This window comes from Dendropsophus ebraccatus, chromosome 6 (assembly GCF_027789765.1).
Source record: "Dendropsophus ebraccatus isolate aDenEbr1 chromosome 6, aDenEbr1.pat, whole genome shotgun sequence".
NCBI classification, from domain to species: domain Eukaryota; kingdom Metazoa; phylum Chordata; class Amphibia; order Anura; family Hylidae; genus Dendropsophus; species Dendropsophus ebraccatus.
Window position 1 is genome coordinate 46,706,128 of NC_091459.1, and position 20,459 is coordinate 46,726,586.

Here is a 20,459-nt window from a genome sequence, read left to right on the forward strand (position 1 = left end):
TTACATACCGCCTGTACGCCATACCCCATACATCGTATGCAACCTCTATATACCCGTGATGTGCACCCCTAACTACTTTAAAGCACAAGTTAGTACTTAGGTGTGCGCATCGGGTGTATATAGAGGTGCATTACAGTATATTTATCCACACCCAATTGTTAAAATTCTTACTCGGCGCTGTGGAACACAGAACCCACCTACAGCACGTGTCAAGCCATCAAACGCTCCACAAGAGTCCTGCGGTGACGTTACCTGAAGCTCCCCTTTTGGGAGAGACCAGCCATATATGCCAACAATGCATCTCCTATTACAAAGCTCCTGGAACGCCATATGCTCCTCTCACACGGTGTTGGGAACATTACATTCTGCTTTCACACAGTAACTGTTACCCATGAATGGAGAGAGAACTCCCTGGTGAGAATACCCATTTAAAGGGAAACTGACAGCATATGTGAGTGCCAAGAGTTACTGGTTACTTATTAAGCAATCATTCTGGTACCACCTTAATATAGATTCTCTATTCTGTCATCTTTAAAAAAAAAAAAAAAAACATGGCTCTATAGAAAAATAAAAGGGGAATGTAATTAAAAAATAAGTTTATTGGTATGCACAGTAAGAAGTATATACAGCACGGTGAGACGGCCCAGGGAGTAATAGTCGCCACCTATTTGACACCATTCACAACCCAAATAAACTTTTTTTTTTTTTTTTTTTTTATCAAAATAAAAACACAGGCTTGGGCAACAAAGGTCTGTTCTAAATGTTTTCATTGATATCTATCCAGCGGTGCCGTCAGCTCAGTAGGTGGCTAATAGTTGTCAGCACTTATATATGCATATACTTATATTCTATCAGTTTCCCTCTAATTTGTTCAATGTACTGTTTGAAAGCAGGAGATATGCAGGTTTAAAAATCAGGAAAAATGCTGAATAAATCTCTCATGATTGAGGTACATGCCATTGTAATCACATTGATTTTATAAGTTTCTGATTATAAATTGTATTTTTTTTCTCTATATATAATGAAGCTCCAACCTAAAGTAATCCATTAACTATGAGTACACTTCAAGCCCTCCAAACTCAATTACTTCTACTAAAGCTGCGCTGTATTGTTTTAATGCATGAACATTTATCAGTTTACCTTGTATATCATGAAGTTTACACAGCCTACAGGCATGATATATTAATCATTAGGCAATGCTCGGCTTCCTCTGTTATACTGTGCTGGGGTATTGGTGTACATGCTGTGTTACTGTGATTTCTCATGGAAACCTGCTATTTTGGAATGTTATTAATGATTTAATTAACTATTTTGCATGCTAGTGTTGCCAGCTTTACTATAATTTGTTTTTTTTCTGCATCATAAGAGACAACTTTGAAATGTAGTACATTATGTCATATAAAAGCTTGTTTGGACAGGCTCCGTTTACGAGGCAGGCTCCAACAGAGGTTCTGTTTTACAAGATCTGAGTGGACAAAGTTTTGTGTACTGAAATCCTGCAAATTAAACACACCAGGCAGAAACCCTGCGTATTCTATTGAAATTAATAGGTGTCCGTCTAAATCGGTTAGTGTCCATTATTGAACCGACCGCCCAGTCCAGTTTTCCAATGAAGGCTCAAATTGAAGCCTCATCAGACATGTCAACCTAGCCTTAAAGGGGTATTTCTCAAAGAAACCCAACACTACTTTAAAGAGGAACTATCAGCAGGTTTACATGAACCCAGCAGCTCTTCACCTCATGTCCGCTCTACTTTAACAGATTTTTCCCTGCGTCCTGCCGCTCCTGAGCTTTTTTGATTGAGGAAAACAATGCAAATCAGGGTTTTAGGAGCACTGTACATGCATGTCCATAGTGGGCTGGGTGGGCCAAGGGGTGTTTCTAACACCCACAGTGCTTCTAAAACCCTGATTTGCATATTTTCTTCTATAAAAAAGCTTGAACGGTGGGATGCAGGGAAAAATCAGTTACAGTAGTGCGGACATGAGGTAAAGAGCTGCTGGGGGATATCAGCAGGTTTGTTTACGTAAACCTGCTGATAGTTCCCCTTTAATCTCTCAGATCATACAAACTAAAATGTTTAGAGTTGGAATCACCTAATCTGTTAATTTTTTTTTTTTTTACAAATTCATAATGGCTGACCTGCATAATAGTGAAAGCAACTCCACCAACTATGTACAAGATTAACCAGACCATGAGACTGAGCCACTGATCATGGCACTGCAACAGTGAGGTGGATATTCGGTTGCATGATCTAACATATTTATTTAAAGGAGAAGTCCAGCGATTAAAAAAAATTCAAACGGCAGGAACTCTCCTCTCCCTGTGCCATTGCAGCGCTGGATTGCCAACATCCTGACCCAGTTGATGAACTGCCCGCTCAGCCAGTCAGTGACTGGGGCTGGAAAATGCCGCAGTCATGGATTGAGGAGGGGGGGGGGGGGAGAATGCCTTCCAGCAGGGTCCCGGAGCCTTGACCTGGTGCTTGGCGGACACGAGGAGGGGAAAGTAGTGATAGTTTAATATTATTTCTCCTGTCCCTTGATTGTGACTGACAATTTTTTTTTTTAAATCGCCAGACTTCTCCTGTAATTTTTATTAGTAATAGTATTCACCACAGTGATAGGTGCTACTTCAAAGAGGGAAAAAAAGCTCTCACAGTTGCTAGATGTGTAGAACCTTAATACCAATAATGCAAGTGTTTCTACACTGAAGTGGTGGCATTAAAAAGTACACATCATAGACAAGTGTGGCAGCAACTCCCGGGCCCACAAGTTCAGGGGGCCCACCGTCAGGGTTGGGAATTGGGAATATTTACTGTTAGGCGGGAGCCGAATATTAAAAAGAATCAATCATATGAAATGTCACTAAACCTGTAAAAATAGATAAAGCCTGTACAAGTGTTTTCAGACACATAAGTAATTGCTAGCATCGTTACTGCTACCCAAGCCCCCCCCCCCCAAAGAACACACTTTGTAAAATTCTTGTATCGTCAGGGCCGCATCTGCCGTGAGGCAAAGTAAAGACTTCCCATCAGGTGGCAGATTATACAGCCTTTGAGGAGGCGGCATCTGCCTCCTCGGCACAGTGAGCCTCCATGTATACATTATATGCTTGACTGCTCACTCCCTACAGGAGCAGAGAGATCAGCAATAGACTGTGATTCTTCTTCTGTACGCATATTCTGTTTCACACTACACTAATAACGTACTGCTCAACGGAATATGCGTGCAGAAGCAGGGACTCCAGTGTAATGCCGGACTCCCTGGCGAGATGGGGGACACAGGAGGGGGGATTATGACTACATGGGGGCTCAAGATGGTGGATTGACTACGTGAGGAGACAGAAGGGGGATTATGATTACATGAGGAGACAGAAGGGGGATTATGATTACATGAGGAGACAGAAGGGGGATTATGATTACATGAGGAGACAGAAGGGGGGGATTATGACTACATGAAGAGACAGAAGGGGGGGATTATTACTACATGAGGAGACCGGCAGCAGAAAAGCTGCGTCGTATGTAAGATACCTTTCTCTAAGTATGTGGGCTGAAGTAGTCAAGAAAGAAGAAACTGCTGTAATTCTCAATGTCATTGCTGGGCCGGATTACAGCTGATTCTTTGCACCATCATCCCTGAGGCCCACCACATGCCTGGATAAAGTCATTTACATACTGTGCCGGAATTTTACAAAATCTATTTTCGGAGGGTTGCCGTGACACTGCTAGCGCTTGCTATACGTATATTTACAGGTTTAGTGACACTTTTATGGTGATTGTTCCCCTTTAAAGTAACAACCAGATTATTCCTATAACGTGTAATAAAAAGTAATCAAAAAGTCTAAATTGGAATGAAAAATGTAAATAGTATTTTTGGGCCACATCACCCAGCCTTATGTCATACTGTATTCCATATCTTCCTAATGGATGATACCGATGCTTCTGCATAGCAATTTAGTTTTCATTGTAGCAGGTACCTGTTAATAAAATGTGATGTTCTCTACCCCATTTATCCTGCCAAACACAATCATTGTTTTACACCTTCAACTCTTGCAGTCGAGAAGACGCCTTAAGTATTGTTGCAGTTATTTACCGGAATCCCTAGTCGCACATCTCCTCCTTAGATATACATAATTATATGAAAACTGCTTAGCATTCTCCGACTTCATCAGATTGTGATTTGTAAGGGCACTTATTCCTACAAAGTAATGAACTTTCTTAATGCTACAAATTAGCATTTTACAATGACTTCATATTTGTTTGACGCCGCACGCGTAGCTAACAAACAGTGGGGATGGTGGAGGATTGTAGCTCTGAACGGCTCCCAGCTGGAGAACGTCTCCGGAAATGTTCTGTGGCAAGAAATCCCTCACTCCTCGCATGTTTGTCTTCATTAAGTCATTCTTTTTTCTAATCAATTAATGTAATTCTCTTTATCATAATTGATGCGTGTAATATTTCCTCTGTGAGGTCGTATGGACGGAGTCAATTAGCTAATTGAAGGTGAAGCCATGTAGCAAGTCCAGTAACTAGAAAAAGCCAGCCATGTATTATCCTCTCATGTAGGAATATGTGCACTGCACGGAGCTTGTGGAAATAGCTGATAACTTTTTCTACTTCAGATTGCATTCTTGCTTGTGTGTATGGGTCAGCCCCCTCATTGCAAGGCAGAAGTTAGAGCATTTAAAGGGACATTATTTAAATCCGGTTTTAACATAAATATAAATCTCTTTGGATCTGCAATGGTTGCTGTGGGATGGGGCAGTTATGCACAGATTCTTGGAGATTGGAAGGCACTGATCCAACATCTGTTTCTGTAACGTTTGTGAATAGCAGTCACGACATTGAAAAAAAGTAAATTTTTTTAATATTGTGATTTTTAAACCCTAGCAGGCGAACATGACTTTGCACCCTCATTATTCTATATGCAGTTCTCCACACCATCCACAAGCTTAGATGCTGTACACTTGATTTTTACCTGTATAAAACATGTCTCCTTTTTATGCTAAAAAAAATGGCTTTATAGTTCCAGCCAGGAGTGAGCACACTAGTGACGTCACTTGTGAGCCCCATTGCTGGAAGAAGAGAGTGGCCTCTTGTGGCTGAAATCCTAATGCTGGCTCTGGCCAGAAGAGTGATTCAAACACAGTGCCGCATTTCACTGTATGTGCTCCTAAATTAGGAGCACGTAGAATTAAAGGGCCAGCGTCGGCACCCAGTGGCTGGACCAGGCTGCTTTAATGCCTCCGGACAGTTTCCGAAGCTCTGGATACCTCCATAGGGTTCTATGGGGCATCTGTGCGGAAATACCAGATAATTATAGAACAGGTCTGTTCACACTGCAGGTTGCACGCTGCTTGTGGCTGAAGTACAGACAAAAAACAGAAGGTGCAACAGCAACCCACAGGTGCAAGGGCTTACCGTATATACTCCTCCCACTGTCCACACGGCAAACACCTGCTCTGTAAATATTAAAAATTAAATATAAAACATTTTGTGGGGGGTGTGGCTACCTCCTGTTGGCTTGCACTCCACCCATGTCCCAAGGTTGCTATAAACAGGGCTGTGGAGTCGGTAAGCCGCAGCTCCGACTCAGACTCCTGAATTTTCTCAAGACAGACTCTCCACTCAGACTCCTGCTCCTTCATAAATGGCCGGTCATATACCAGGGGAGTTATTTATCACACTGGCTCAGCAGCTTCTCCCTAATGTCCTACATGATTTCTGAGGGAATAAGGAAACATATAAAGCAGATTCTCCAGAGTGTGCAGTGGATGCAGCCAGTCTCCAGCCTCCATGTCCTGAACAACTCAGAACTGGACTAGATGGAGCAGGTGGTCTTTTCCTGCTGACAGTCTTCTATGTTTCTAACTAAATATTCACCATACAAAAAGAACACTGCTAACAATGCCAGATACCTGTGATATAGAGGTCAGCCATAGTGATATACAAGGGGTCACACATAGTGATATAGAGGTCACACAGTAATATAGAAGGTCACCGTGGGGGCACACAATAGCACGCACACACACACACAGCCTGCTGCAGCCTTAGCACACACACAGCTTGCTGCAGCCATAGCACACACACACACACACACACACACACCCTGCTGCGGCCATAGTGTGCACACACAAACACACAGAGCTTGCTGCAGCCATAGCACACATGCACACAGCCTGCTGCAGCCATAGCACGCGCGTATACACACACACACACACACACACACACACACACACACACACACACACACACCCACACCCTGCTGCAGTCATAGAACGCACACACATACACACAGCTGCAGCCATTGAACACTGAAGAAAAACACACGATATTATCCCAGAGAGAAAACACAACACTGAGGACAGAGGTAACTGCTATACTACTTATGTCTTCTTCTTCTCCTCCTCCTCTATATTACACAGGATATCTTCATATTACACTGCTGCTCATGTACAGTCATCCAGCATCCAGGAAGAGAACAGCACAGATCTCCCCCCACACAATGGACTCTTCCTGCTCAGAAACAAACTGCCAAATAGTGACCGACAACTTTTCCATGACCACCTTTATGTAATAGGGCCAGTGTCTTATTAGAATGTTGCTCATAATATATATTGATGAGCAAAACTTGTAAAATTCATATCAAAATTCAAGTCTACATTTTTTAAAAGATTTTTTTTTTAAAGCTGGAGACTGAGTCGGTACATTTCTTTCCGACTCCGACTCCAGCCAAAGCTAGCTCCAACTCCGACTCCAGCCAAAACTAGCTCCGACTCCATGACTCCGACTCCACAGCCCTGGCTATAAAAGAGATCATTTGGCTTCTATCTGCCCAGTTGTAGGCTCATTCAGCCCAGGAGAGGCCATTGCTAGTGTGAAAATGCTAGAGTAGGGACCGTGTCTCTGGGGACGCCTTAACGTGGCGACATGGTACACTCTGTTTGATCAAATAGTTTGCTAAGATCCTTACTTTTTCAAAAAAAAAAATTTATATTTTAATTTTTAATATCTACAGAGCAGGTGTTTGCCGTGTGTACACTTGGAGGAGTATATACGGTAAGCCCTTGCACCTGTGGGTTGCTGTTTCACCTTTTGTTTATTTTCTGGCATGGACATTCTTTAGGAAAAATCCTGAATGGTACCCATGCTGAATAGCACCCTATGGGTCAGAAAATCTATCTAGATTTCCTAAATAAAAAATCTGCATAGATTTTATTGAAGCGTGAAAGGGACCTTATGCTCTGTTGCTGTGAAAACAAAGAAACGCCAATGTGGGAACATAGCCATGTGGTCTGTGTGGTTTTTAGGGAAAAGTGTGTATATATTATATTTTGTATACGTGTGTGTATGTATTTGTGTGTGTGTGTATATCTAGACCACTCAGTCGTACATCTATGGGGCGGAGTGGTGCTCCCAGCTATATCTAGAGATAGTTGTGAGGGGTAGTTTATTTTCTTGAATAACCTTAAGTGCCCAGGCCCCACAAGCAACTAACTTTCAGGAGGGGCAAAAAAAATCCTGAGGTTTCCTGCAGGTTACTTAATATTTTGAGAAGAAACGTGCCACCATGTTTATTAGAATAAATCTCCAGATGAATGACCCACTCTGCTGACTGAAAATCTTAACAGCTTTTTTTTGCTTTGTTTTGTTTTCTAGTGATTTGTATTCTGGGAAGCGTGTCAAATTTTTATGAAGGTTATTTACTATTGCTGTCTCCTACCTATACTTGTGCCCAGTTCTGTTAAAAAAACTCCATGCTTGCCTCCAAATATGTCTGTGGAAGACTAGTGGCCATCTTACCTACATAAAATCTGGGCAGTTGGAGGGCTAGTGGTGAGGGATGCAGAGGATACGAGTGTTGGAATTCAGCCATCCAGAACTTTTGGAAATGCCAATCTCACATAACGTAGGAAATCCAGTGTTATCACCAACACCATCTGTTCACATGTTAGGGAATGGTACAAAATCATATATACATACAGTTAGGGCCAGAAATATTTGGACAGTGACACAAGCTTTATTTTAGCTGTTTACAAAAACATGTTCAGAAATACAATTTTATATATATATTTATATATATATATATATATATATATATATATATATATATATATATATATATATATATATATATAAATATAATATGGGCTGAAAGTGCACACTCCCAGCTGCAATATGAGAGTTTGCAAATCGGAGAAAGGGTTTAGGAATCATAGCTCTGTAATGCATAGCCTTCTCTTTTTCAAGGGACCAAAAGTAATTGGACAATGGACTCTAAGGGCTGCAATTAACTCTTAAGGCGTCTCCCTTGTTAACCTGTAATCAATGAAGTAGTTAAAAGGTCTGGGGTTGATTCCAGGTGTGTGGTTTTGCATTTGGAAGCTGTTGCTGTGACCAGACAACATGCGGTCAAAGGAACTCTCAAATGAGGTGAAGCAGAACATCCTGAGGCTGAAAAAAAGAAGAAATCCATCAGAGAGATAGCAGACATGCTTGGAGTAGCAAAATCAACAGTCAGGTACATTCTGAGAAAAAAGGAATTGACTGGTGAGCTTGGGAACTCAAAAAGGCCTTGGCGTCCACGGAAGACAACAGTGGTGGATGATCGCCGCATACTTTCTTTGGTGAAGAAGAACCCGTTCACAACATCAACTGAAGTCCAGAACACTCTCAGGGAAGTAGGTGTATCTGTCTCTAAGTCAACAGTAAAGAGAAGACTCCATGAAAGTAAATACAAAGGGTTCACATCTAAATGCAAACCATTCATCAATTCCAAAAATAGACAGGCCAGAGTTAAATGAATGCCGAAAAACACCTCAAGAAGCCAGCTCAGTTCTGGAAAAGTATTCTATGGACAGATGAGACAAAGATTAACCTGTACCAGAATGATGGGAAGAAAAAAGTTTGGAGAAGAAAGGGAACGGCACATGATCCAAGGCACACCACATCCTCTGTAAAACATGGTGGAGGCAACGTGATGGCATGAGCATGCATCGCTTTCAATGGCACTGGGTCACTTGTGTATATTGATGACATAACAGCAGACAAGAGTAGCCGGATGAATTCTGAAGTGTACCGGGATATACTTTCAGCCCAGATTCAGCCAAATGCTGCAAAGTTGATCAGACGGCGCTTTATAGTACAGATGGACAATGACCCCAAGCATACAGCCAAAGCTACCCAGGAGTTCATGAGTGCAAAAAAGTGGAACATTCTGCAATGGCCAAGTCAATCACCAGATCTGAACCCAATTGAGCATGCATTTCACTTGCTCAAATCCAGACTTAAAGTGTAACTGTCATTTCAGGGTCATTTTTCTGAAACCATTAAATATCTATAGTACAAGCGATTTTAAGAAACTCTGTAATAGGTTTTCTGTACTAAAAGAGTTTCCTTCTGTACTGAAAAAGCAACCTCCCAGCCTCCCCCCTCACATCAGATGAAGCAGGATTTCTGTCTCCATTATGTGGCTATGGAGAGGGGAGGGGCTGTTAGGAGTGACTGAGCACGGAGCAGTCCTGCACAGCACAACACCCTGCAATCTTCTCTCAGTAAGTTCCTAGATAAGCACTGACCTTTCTGACCCCAGAATCCTGCGGTTTAGGTGCCCAGAGAGTCTACAAACAGCTGACCTTCATGTCACCTCTTCCTGCTCCCTCATCTCCCTCAGCCCCTCCCCCCTTCATAGGCTTACAATGGAGAGAGCAGAACCCGTCTTCACTGGCTTCTCTGTAATGAAGACGTGTTTGCCTGATAATGCACAGATAAGAAGTCAGGGGGGGAGGCTGGGAGATTGCTTCTTGAGTACAGAAGGAGGCTTTTTTGGCTGATGAAACCTATTACAGAGTTTCTTAAAATCGCTTATACTACTGATTTCTGCAATAAAAAAAAAACATGACAGTTACGCTTTAAGACGGAAAGACCCACAAACAAGCAAGACCTGAAGGCTGCCGCTGTAAAGGCCTGGCAAAGCATTAAGAAGGAGGAAACCCAGCGTTTGGTGATGTCCATGGGTTCCAGACTTAAGGCAGTGATTGCCTCCAAAGGATTCGCAACAAAATAGTGAAAAAAATATATATTTTGTTTGGGTTATGTTTATTTGTCCAATTACTTTTGAGCTCCTAAAATGTGGAGTGTTTGTAAAGAAATGTGTACAATTCCTACATTTTCTATCGGATATTTTTGTTCAATCCTTCAAATTAAACGTTACAATCTGCACTTGAATTCTGTTGTAGAGGTTTCATTTCAAATCCAATGCGGTGGCATGCAGAGCCCAACTCGCGAAAATTGTCACTGTCCAAATATTTCTGGCCCTAACTGTGTATGTGTGTGTGTATATGTATGTGCATATATATATATATATATATATATATATATATATATATATATATATATATATATATATATATATATATATATATATGTGTATATATTATATATAATATAAAACTTTGCAAGAACTGCTAATTTTGATCACTTACTATACTTTTTTTTTTCTTTTTAGAAAAAGTGATCAAAAGGTTGTCTGTGCCTCTATAATTAGGAATAGTAGAACCTTGATGTCTGCCAGCCGTTGTAAAACTACAATTCCCATTATGAAGTGCTTCTTTTTATCAGCGCTCCACTCATCATGCCGTCGGCCTTTCATCGTTGCTCTGCTCCACCCCAGTTACCAGAGAAAAGTTGCATCCAATCCTGTGAGACTGGGAGAAGTTTCCGAGGATTGGGTTCAGCTTTTCCCAGCATCCTAGGAGTGTCGGCAGGGAGCAGAGCAGCGCTGAAAGGCCGGCGGCTTGATGAGCGGAGCACTGATAAAAAGTAGCGTTTTGCTTTATTAAGATGAGTGATTCGCTCTTCTCTAGTAGCTGGTCATGACTTTATTCCTATAAAAGCAAAAATGTAGTTGCTGTAATGTAATAAATTCAAATAAGGAATATGGAAAGTAGTTATTATAATACATTGAGGGAGTTTATCAATGCTCTCGCCAGAAATTGTGTGTAAAAAAAAAAAATACCAAATCTGCAAATAAGCAATTTCTCACAAATTTGCATGCTTTACTCTAAAACACACAAAAATCATTGATAAATCTCCCCCGTTCTGTTTGGCAGTGGATACTAAATGTTGTGCCGATGTTAATTGTTTCTATAAAAAGAATCATAAAAATGATTCTATATGATTTTTAATATCCTAATGTTTTTAATATCCTAAAAGATGCAATAAATGCGTGAAAATGGCCACTCTATGGATGAGATTTTTACAGTAATATATACATAGGCTATCGACTGTCTATTGTCTGCGTGCACGCTGGAGTGTAAAAGCTTTTTGTGAGCATATGCAAACTGTTTAAATATTAAAAGAAATTGCATGTTTTAGGATTGAGAGCAAGTCTGAAAAATGTGACTAGACAACCAGAAACTATTACAATCTCCCGAACCCACTCAGATCAGCAATCTATAATTTGTTGGGGTTTTGTACAGACAAATTATAGTTATTGAAGCTTGAGCAACAATTGCTTTGCAAATTATTACGATGATCAGGATCTCAAGTGTGTAACCAAACGGTTAATGACACATTACATATTCTGTTTTTCTTTCTCTTTATTGGTCCTTTTGTATAGAGTAGACTCAGAGAAATTTTCTACAAGATATGGATGGAATTGATCCCATTTCTAGAACTGCCATTACATATAATGACCCAGTCTGCCCATCCAAGCAGCTCGTATAGAATTCCGGTCAGTCACAAGATTTATGTACAGTGATGACTTACTTACCAATAATCCAGAAATGAAATATGAACAGGGCCATTGTTTTGTAATCTAGCTTATAGGTGTTGTGCAGTCTGTCAACACAGTCATTACAGTGAAACCTTGGATTTCCACCACACGACACGGTGCTAGTACCAGCTGCTTGGAGCAGCTATCAGTGAAGGGGTTAATTTAGGGGTCAGAGGGAAGCAGTGGTCATACACCAGACAGTGCCATGTGTAGGCAAGATGATGGCGAAATGTGTGTGGAAGTGGCAGGAGGTGCCAGGACGAGACCCTGGGGAAGTTAAAGTGCTTACTGTTTGGGTTACATCTGTGCATGCAGGATCTAGGCTGCCTGAACATTGGAGTAGGAGAGCACCGCAGCTTTACTCCCATTCTGTCCTCTGGCAGCAGGGAGGAAAGGCTGAGCTGTCTGCTTCCACAGTAGGATCTCCGCAGCAGAGTTAGGTAGCAGTGGGTTAAGATGAGAGGGCTTTCCACCCTGTACAGGATAGGGATGTAGGGATGTCATGATACCAGAATTTTGAGTTCAATACCATCTTTTTTTTATTTATTTCAATACTCAATACTAGAGACGAGCGAACCTTGAGTATGCTCGAGTCCATCCGAACCCGAACTTTCGGCATTTGATTAGCGGGGCTGCTGAACTTTGATAAAGCCCTAAGGCTATGTGGAAATCATGGATATAGTCATTGGCTATATCTATGTTTTCCAGACAACCTTAGAGCTTTATCCAAGTTCAGCAGCCCCAGCTAATCAAATGCCGAACGTTCGGGTTCGGATCGACTCGAACCCGAACCCGGTTCGCTCATCTCTACTCAATTCCAATTCGACCCTTAACAAAATTAAAAAAAAAAAGCTTAAAAAACAAATATATTAATTTTGGTACATCACTAGTACAGTATCAGGACACAGAGGGGCTGTTCTTTTACAGAGTTTTTTTATTTATTTATTTTTTTAGTTGTTAGCTTCTCTTGCAAAAATCTCTCAGACCAAATTATTTATAATCCAAGGTTTCACTCTATATATTGTTTTTGCAAGTTAAATTTGCATTGCCTAGCTAGCCACAATGCCATTTTCTTATAGAAAATATGGTATTTCTCTTTTCAAAATTTTTAATAAATATCTTTTGTGTAAAAAATGGTAGAAAATGTCTCGCTATAAATCAGTCAATTGTCTGGTCTTAAAAACACTTAAATAAAATCATAAACTGTAGGAAATGTTCTAGATCTGTCTGTAGCTGCCAACTTCCTCTTACACAATGCTACAAGTTGTCCGCCGCTGTGATGAAGCCTGCGTGTAACTAAAGTGGCACTGCTGCCAGCTCCCTGATACTGTGCACCTATAGGACCATCTGAGCCATACTTCTCCATAGCCAGATAATTACCAGAGGCCGCTTGGAATGGCTGGAAAAATGAGGCCCCCCCCAGAACACAATGAAGCTCATCTGTATTGGAGTTATAAATAGATGGACCCTGGAGAGTTTTGTTTTGCATGTACAGTATCAGTATCGGATCACTGTGAAGGATCTTGCTCCTGCTATAAATGTATTCACTCTTTTAGCTGTCATTGGCATGGGTTATTACATTGACCAGTTTGTTTCCAGTATTGGTGACCAGTCCCCATATGTTAGTTTATCTTCTGCTTGTGCATGTTATAATGTCTTACATAGCATAATTATATAAATTGAAAAGCGCACATGGCCATTAAGTTCATCCAGGGGATTGAAGAGTGTGGAAGAAGAGAAGTGAAATGGATACATATTAGCAGTATTTTCTCCCTTCCAATTTAGTGAAAGGTTAAAGGGGTTATCCAGCGCTACAAAAACATGACCACTTTCTTTCAGAGACAGCCCCACTCCTGTCTCCAGCTTGGTTGGGGTTTTGCTGCTCAGTTTCATTAAAGTGAATGGTGAAGGCTAAAAGTATATACAAGGTGCCATAGGGTGATAACGTAAAACAGAAGAAGCAAGTGAATAGTTAGTTTTAAAACTGCTCACCTGATGGTGTTGTGCTAAGAACACAACACCTCTAAACGCTGTCAGTGTAGAAAATATTAGTGATGGTAGCCGGAGCAGCCTGGTCCAAAGCAATACCTCGATTCCAAGCCAGGGAAACGAGGAGTGGAGAAATGGAGATCCGGTGTCAGGTCCAAGGATTTATGCCGAGGGCCACAGGAACCAAAAGAACGGCGCTGGACGGCTTCAATATTCAGTAGGTACAATGCTAAACTTTAATGGTCTCATGTACAACGTGTTTCTGGGCAAGATACCCCTTTGTCAAGTAAGAGAGACACCAAAGAGAATTGAAGTGAATGGAGCTTAATTGCAAATCACACCTGAACTGGAGACAAAAGTGGGGCTGTCTCTGAAAGAAAGTGGCCATGTTTTTGTAGCACTGGATAACCACTTTAAAAAAATGGCATAAGCCAGTCAGTCCTGAAAAGGAAAGATCTCCTGATCTCAATTATAATCACATTGTATGTTAACCGACCTTGAAAGCAATAATACTGTTCATTTACCGAAGTTTACCCCATGTTATTAGAAACTATATAAGCTTTATAAATTGTGGCTCCTACAACAAGTGTAAAGAGACAACTTTTGAGAAGAATGCATTATGCAGATATTGCACAATTCCCAAGATTCCCATTTTCACCAAGAAGACAGATATGTATTTGTACAAAACCCAATATAAAACATATGTCAGCAAAAAATTGCCAAGACTAACAGTCAAACAATGTACTGTAGAGAGGTGCACAGAACCTGGTGGATACAACAACTTAACTCCACACATACCAGTATGTTCCCATAGCGTCTTCAGGAGTAGTTTATACTGTGGCTCCTGTAATTAGCTTTTTCACAGAGATGTTAAAGAAGTCTTTTGTAACCTCTGGAGACTGAATAGTTTTACTTCAACATATTTTTTGTGAGGGGCATTTATTTACGTCTGCAAATTATTGATATCCCCGTTAGACATCTCTTTATTATCTCCAAGTGCACTGAGGCTGGTCTACCTTTTTTCTATTTTTACTTGTCAAAAAACAGTAATTTATTGGCTGCATATCTCCTGGCATGATAGGGAACACACTGTTGGCAAGTGAAGGGCCAAACAAACAATACAGCAGTCGTTGGTAGTGCCCTTCCTGCTCAATTATCAAGCCTGCTCTGCCATCTAGTCTGCTCCACCATCACTGTTAGGTACCTGGGGGCCTGGTATATTGCCATCCTCCCACAACGTTCCAGCAATGTTCTGTGCAGACAGGAAATGCCTGATCATTGGCTAATGAATATGCTGTCAATTCTCATCAGCTACTGTGTAGACCTATCCTTTTCACACCGTAACTGGTAAGGAGGAGGACCGTTGCAGAGACCAGGTGCTGAGGGAACTAGCAGTGGCCGGGGAGCTGACTCCCCTGCCTGGACAACCCCTTTATTTTTAACCTGTCTTTTATTATCTCCCTTACCTTATCTGCAAAGTCAAGAGATACTGTGTTTTCCTAGAATACTTTGTCTTCCTGTTATGGTTTACAGCTCTGGCACAGGGAAGTTGCTGCAATTTGCCATAGTGATGCATTTGCTGACGTTCAGTATGGCCTGAGGACGTGCGTGCATCCTTTGATTAGATGATCCCTTGTTAATATCTGCTTAGCTGTCATCTATGGGTTATTGTAAAATGTTCAGAGCCAAGTCAGCAGGTGCCACCGTCTCAGATACCCAAGCATTGTTGTCATTGATATCCTTTACAATAAGTAGTGTTTAACTTCAAGTCTGAAATAAGAATGCAAGGCTTTCCTAAGGCTTTATAGATTACGTAAAAAAATCATAAAAAGCAACAAGTAGTAAGTAATAAGCTGTTTTGAATATTTTACGTGATGTAAATTGGCCCATTTCCCAGTTCTGGGAGAGCTGAACCATCGCAAAACACAGCACTCGAGCTCTCATTCTGTTATCATACCAAGCCGTTGTATTGTTGTGAAATAATTTAGCAGTACACGTGTGGTAAGCAGAGAACTTCTTATTTTATACCTCAGGTTTTCGGCATTGTCTAGTTATACAGGACCGCACCAACCATATTAATGCACAGCAAATAAATAGCAACACATTAACCTTTGTCTAGCCAGCCATTTACTGTATATGGGTTATAGTAAGAAGTTTTATTAAGTGCGCCTCCGTAACCATTCCAAAATCAACGGGGTAAAAGTTTTATGGCGGTCAATCTGAGCTGCTTTGTACGACTTGAGAACTTCCCTATCCCTCTGAGCCTACGCTCAATTTTCCCTGTTATTTTATAGATCTCATATCAAAGTTGTATTTTTACAACTTTTTAAGTTTCAAAATTTCATATAGGATAACCAAAAATGAGGGATCTCTCTGTTCAAGTCTTCAAGCTACTTCATTTCCTTTCTTTTAAATTAATGAAAAAACACCACGGTTACATTCTGCAAACATATGTTAGATAACACTAGTAACATTTGCCATGACTAAGAGGTGATACCTCGCAACGTGTTTGCTTGTTTTTGTGTGTTTTTAAGATGTTTACACTAAAATACAGGATTGAATTTTTATGACGCTGGAGACCCTCAGCCTTTCTTTTGTCATGATGGGAATTGTAGTTTTCCAACAGCTGGAGGGCCCATCCCTGCTAAATAACTGGTACCGTACATCCAGCGGCATCTGAGTAGCAAACAGGCTGCAGCCTCTCTCTTTAATTTCCAAATAGCAGCAGTTTTTTTTTGTCCCCTCTCCATTGTGAAAATTAAACACCAGATTGCTGGACACATGAAGCCAGCCTTATTTTAAAGTGACTACGATGATCTAATCTGCTACTACTTCTTGAACAGCATTAATGAAAAAAATGGGGGAAAAAAAACAGGATTACTGTTTTGTTTTTAAATTATACTGTATTTTAGAAAAAAAAATACTAAAAACCCATCAAAAACTCCCATTTGCACAGATGTCACCAAGCAGCCCTGTAGGTATAAAAATAAAAGCATTATAGGCCTTAGAAGGTGGGGAGGAACATTGCTTTATTGTGACCTAGACATCCGTGCATAAAGGACCTTTGGTCATGAAGGGGTTAAAGAAGTCCCCTGGAAGGATAAGAACTGCAGGTAGGCTAAAGGGGGCAGGAAAATAGTAAAGAACTGAACTCGCTGCTCCTTGTGCCTCTGATACGCTGGTTCCGTTCACATCAGCCGTTGACTTTCAGCTCTGCCAGCTGTAACGCCACAACCCTGGCTGAGTGGTTGCCCATCTAGCCAATCAGTGACTGGGACAGGACATCACCACAGTCACTGACTGGCTGGGCCATGACGTTTCAGCTGGTAAAGCCGGGTACGTGACTCACCGAGTTGCCAGCTGAAGCTAACAGAGAACTGGTGAGTTCAGGTCTTTATTATTTTTCTGGCCCCACAAGGTTGCCTACAGTTTTTGTCCGTCCATGAGACTTCTCCTTTAATTGTGGTTTGCAAAGAACAGTGATGCAGACAATATTGTGATCACCTTAGGAGCCACATCTCTCCCTTTAAGAAGTGCAGGAGCATTGGATGTGTGTTGTGTGCTCTGCTTTTAGTCATCTCTGTGGTGTATCTAAACACATCTAATGCTCCTTTTCCCCAGTAGTAGTATAACAAAGCCTTTAGCTGTATTACTGAAAACAGCCGTCAGCTCATAAATGTACACTGTATACTCCACTGCACAAAGCCTACAGCTGCCCAGATTTTAAGAACCAGTTAAAATAGCAATAATATGCTGTAGTACATACTGCGGAAAACTCATCATTAAATGTCACATAAATTTATACAGCAATGCGATGTGGCATTATGACGGTTTTCTGCCTAAAAGTGCTGGAATTAAATTGCATTAAAAAATCCTGCTGCATTTGAATTTTTTTGCATTTTTATGCAGTTTAGGTAGTTGTATACAGAAATGCATTAAATCATGTATTAAAGGAGTATTCCATTCCCAGGAAAAACGTTAGGCAGAGTGCTATAAAAAAATAAAGCGAGTATCCTCGTCTGCCCTGATGTCCTTGCAGCTGCCGCTTGACAGCTCTTGGTCCCAGCTGCTTCCTATAACCTGTCAAGCCTGCAGGAAGTGCCCAGTCAATGGCTGGTCAACATCTGCAAGGAAACAACATGAAGAGAATCTGAGAACATAGGGGACCAAGAGCTGTCAGAATGGCCCCTGCAGGGCCTTGGGAAAGAGGAGTATAGTTAGTGTTTATAGCAGGCTTTTTTTTAATAATGTTTCTCGGACTGGTGTCCCCACTTTTAAAAAAGGCTTAAAGGGGTACTCCGGTAAATTTTTTTTAAATTTATTTATTTTTTCAAATCAACTGGTGTCGGAAAGTTTTATAGTTTTGTAAATTACTTCTATTTAAAAATCTCAAGTCTTCCATTACTTATCAGCTGCTGTATGTCCTGCATGAAGTATTCAGTGTTTTGTTTTTTGTTTTTCCAGTCTGATACAGTGCTCCTTGCCTCTAATAAGTACTGGAACATTGGAGACTTTTACAATAGAAGTAAATTACAAATCTGTATAACTTTCTGAAACCAGTTAATTTTGAAAAAAATAAATAAATAAAAAATCGCCAGTGTGGCCCTTTAAAGCAACCAGAGGTGGTTGTAAATTTTCTGACATGTAAAAGCAAAATTGCATTTTGTGCAGAAATGCTGGTAATGCATTTGATATGAAATATAGTTTAAATGTTTTATCTGTATCTAACGATACCCCTCATCCTGCTTTTTAGTGGCATTGGTCGAAATTGGCCATGGGCATCCGGAGGCAGCAGTATCCTGGCTGAGTTTGGAACCCTGCACTTAGAGTTTATTCATTTAAGCGAAGTATCTGGAAATCCAATTTTTGCTGAAAAGGTTAGTACTTGTCCTTAGAACGTGATAAAATAAGTTCAACATCAAGTCGCATGTAGCATCTGTAGCTCTGCCTTCAAAAATGTATCATAACTGGAGTTTTCCATTGGTTCTTGTGCGATGACATCACATACAGTGTCCAAGTGACACTGCAGCCAGTCACTAGCACCCTACAGAGGTCAGTCATTGGCTGCAGTGCCATGTGAGCAATGTACTTGATATTACTGCAGCAGGCACCAGATTAGTAGAGGAATTAACGAGGGATGGTCCGAACCGGCCGAGGTTCGGGTTCGTACGAACCCGAACTCTCTGCAATGATTCCCGCTGTCTGCCCGCTCCATGGAGAGAGTGGATACAGCGGGAGGACCGCCTGTATCCCAGTTTTTCAGGCGGTCCTCCCGCTGTATCCACCCACTGCACGGAGCGGGCAGAGAGCGGGAATCTGATGCCGAGCGTTCGGGTTCGTACTAACCCGAACCTCGGCAGGTTCGGACCATCCTTAGAATTAACGATTATTTTTCTCTCGCTGGAATTGTTAGGCCAAGAAAATCCCATATGTTGCATAAAATTTGATATTTTACAGTATATTCTGCCTAATTCTCAATTTGAACAAAATTGTGAAAAAATATTCCTAGATTGCAGCTTACTTTCATTATACAAATTTTCACTTGCAGCGAAGACATATCAAAAGTTTTAAATGGTTGGGGTCTCACCATTGAGAAAAAAATACCAATCTGTAGATCTAACCATGTAAACAGGTGTATGACAATAACTCAATCCACTCCTGCACTCTGTACTATGGAGACAGGCTTCATAGTGCTGAGCCAGGGGTAAATCATGCTGCTGTTGCACACCTCACCCGCTTATATCTACAGATTGTTGGGGAGGTTCTCTTTAATTAACTCCAAGAAGGATACGTGTAAAAAACATATATTTTATTTCTAATCATTAAGATATATAACATAACATGAAAAAGATACAGATATTTACAAAAGTCTCCAAAAATAGGTCCGTGGTCAGTGGGAGGTTGGTAGGGCTGTCATGTCCTTGCTGGAGGGAATTCTGTATATGTCCACAGATAACAATGCCACGTCCAGTCTCATTCACAGACAGTGCCGATAATATCTCCTGACCAATTAATTGAACCAATAGTAGAGGTGATCAAGCTACCACCGGACAGTTACCAAACCATGATCATCTAGTTTAGAACTGTCCCAAGGCGAACAGACCGGCCAACATGCCCAACGCGTTTCAGTATCAAATGTCAGATACGTCATCAGGGGCTAAACGGTCATAGCGTCATATACGTCATAGATTTGACAAGATAAATAAGACATCACATTAACACATGATTCATGGCTAGTTATGCACGCCAGTAGTTTATATGTGTGTGATGCTAATATTGGAGCGCTGCTGTGTCCTGTACTCACTGTACCAACGTCCAGGTAACCAACAGATATTTATCCCACCGTACGTGACTGATTGCGGGTATCTGTCATGCTCAAGAGTCAACCTGGGTACAGACTCACATCTAGGACCAGTAAACAGCCAGCGCTTCCTAAGGAGACATGCTCCCGTCCTCCTGTTTCTGCGGAGGTTCTCTTTACTGAGACCCCGACTGATCAAAAGTTTTTACATGTGTCTGCGGCAAGTAAAAAGTTTAGTGTAGTAATAGTAAATGCTTAAAAGTTGCAGACAGCCTGTTCTACTACCTCCTGTCTGTGGTTCAGTATTCATATACGGTCACCTGAGTTTCTTACCAACCAGTCATAATCTAACTTTTCTTTTTTTTTTTTTTTCTTTTTTTTTCTAGCACATG

General features: G+C 41.0%; 1 protein-coding gene across 1 annotated transcript in view; it reads left to right on the forward strand.

Moving 5' to 3' along the window:
* The window catches only part of MAN1A1 (mannosidase alpha class 1A member 1), a 146,961-nt gene that overhangs the window by 92,644 nt on the left and 33,858 nt on the right, over positions 1-20,459 (forward strand). The window contains exon 6 of the mRNA XM_069974899.1: positions 18,520-18,643. Coding sequence (XP_069831000.1) covers positions 18,520-18,643 — 124 coding nt within the window. The remainder of the gene's footprint in view (positions 1-18,519; positions 18,644-20,459) is intronic.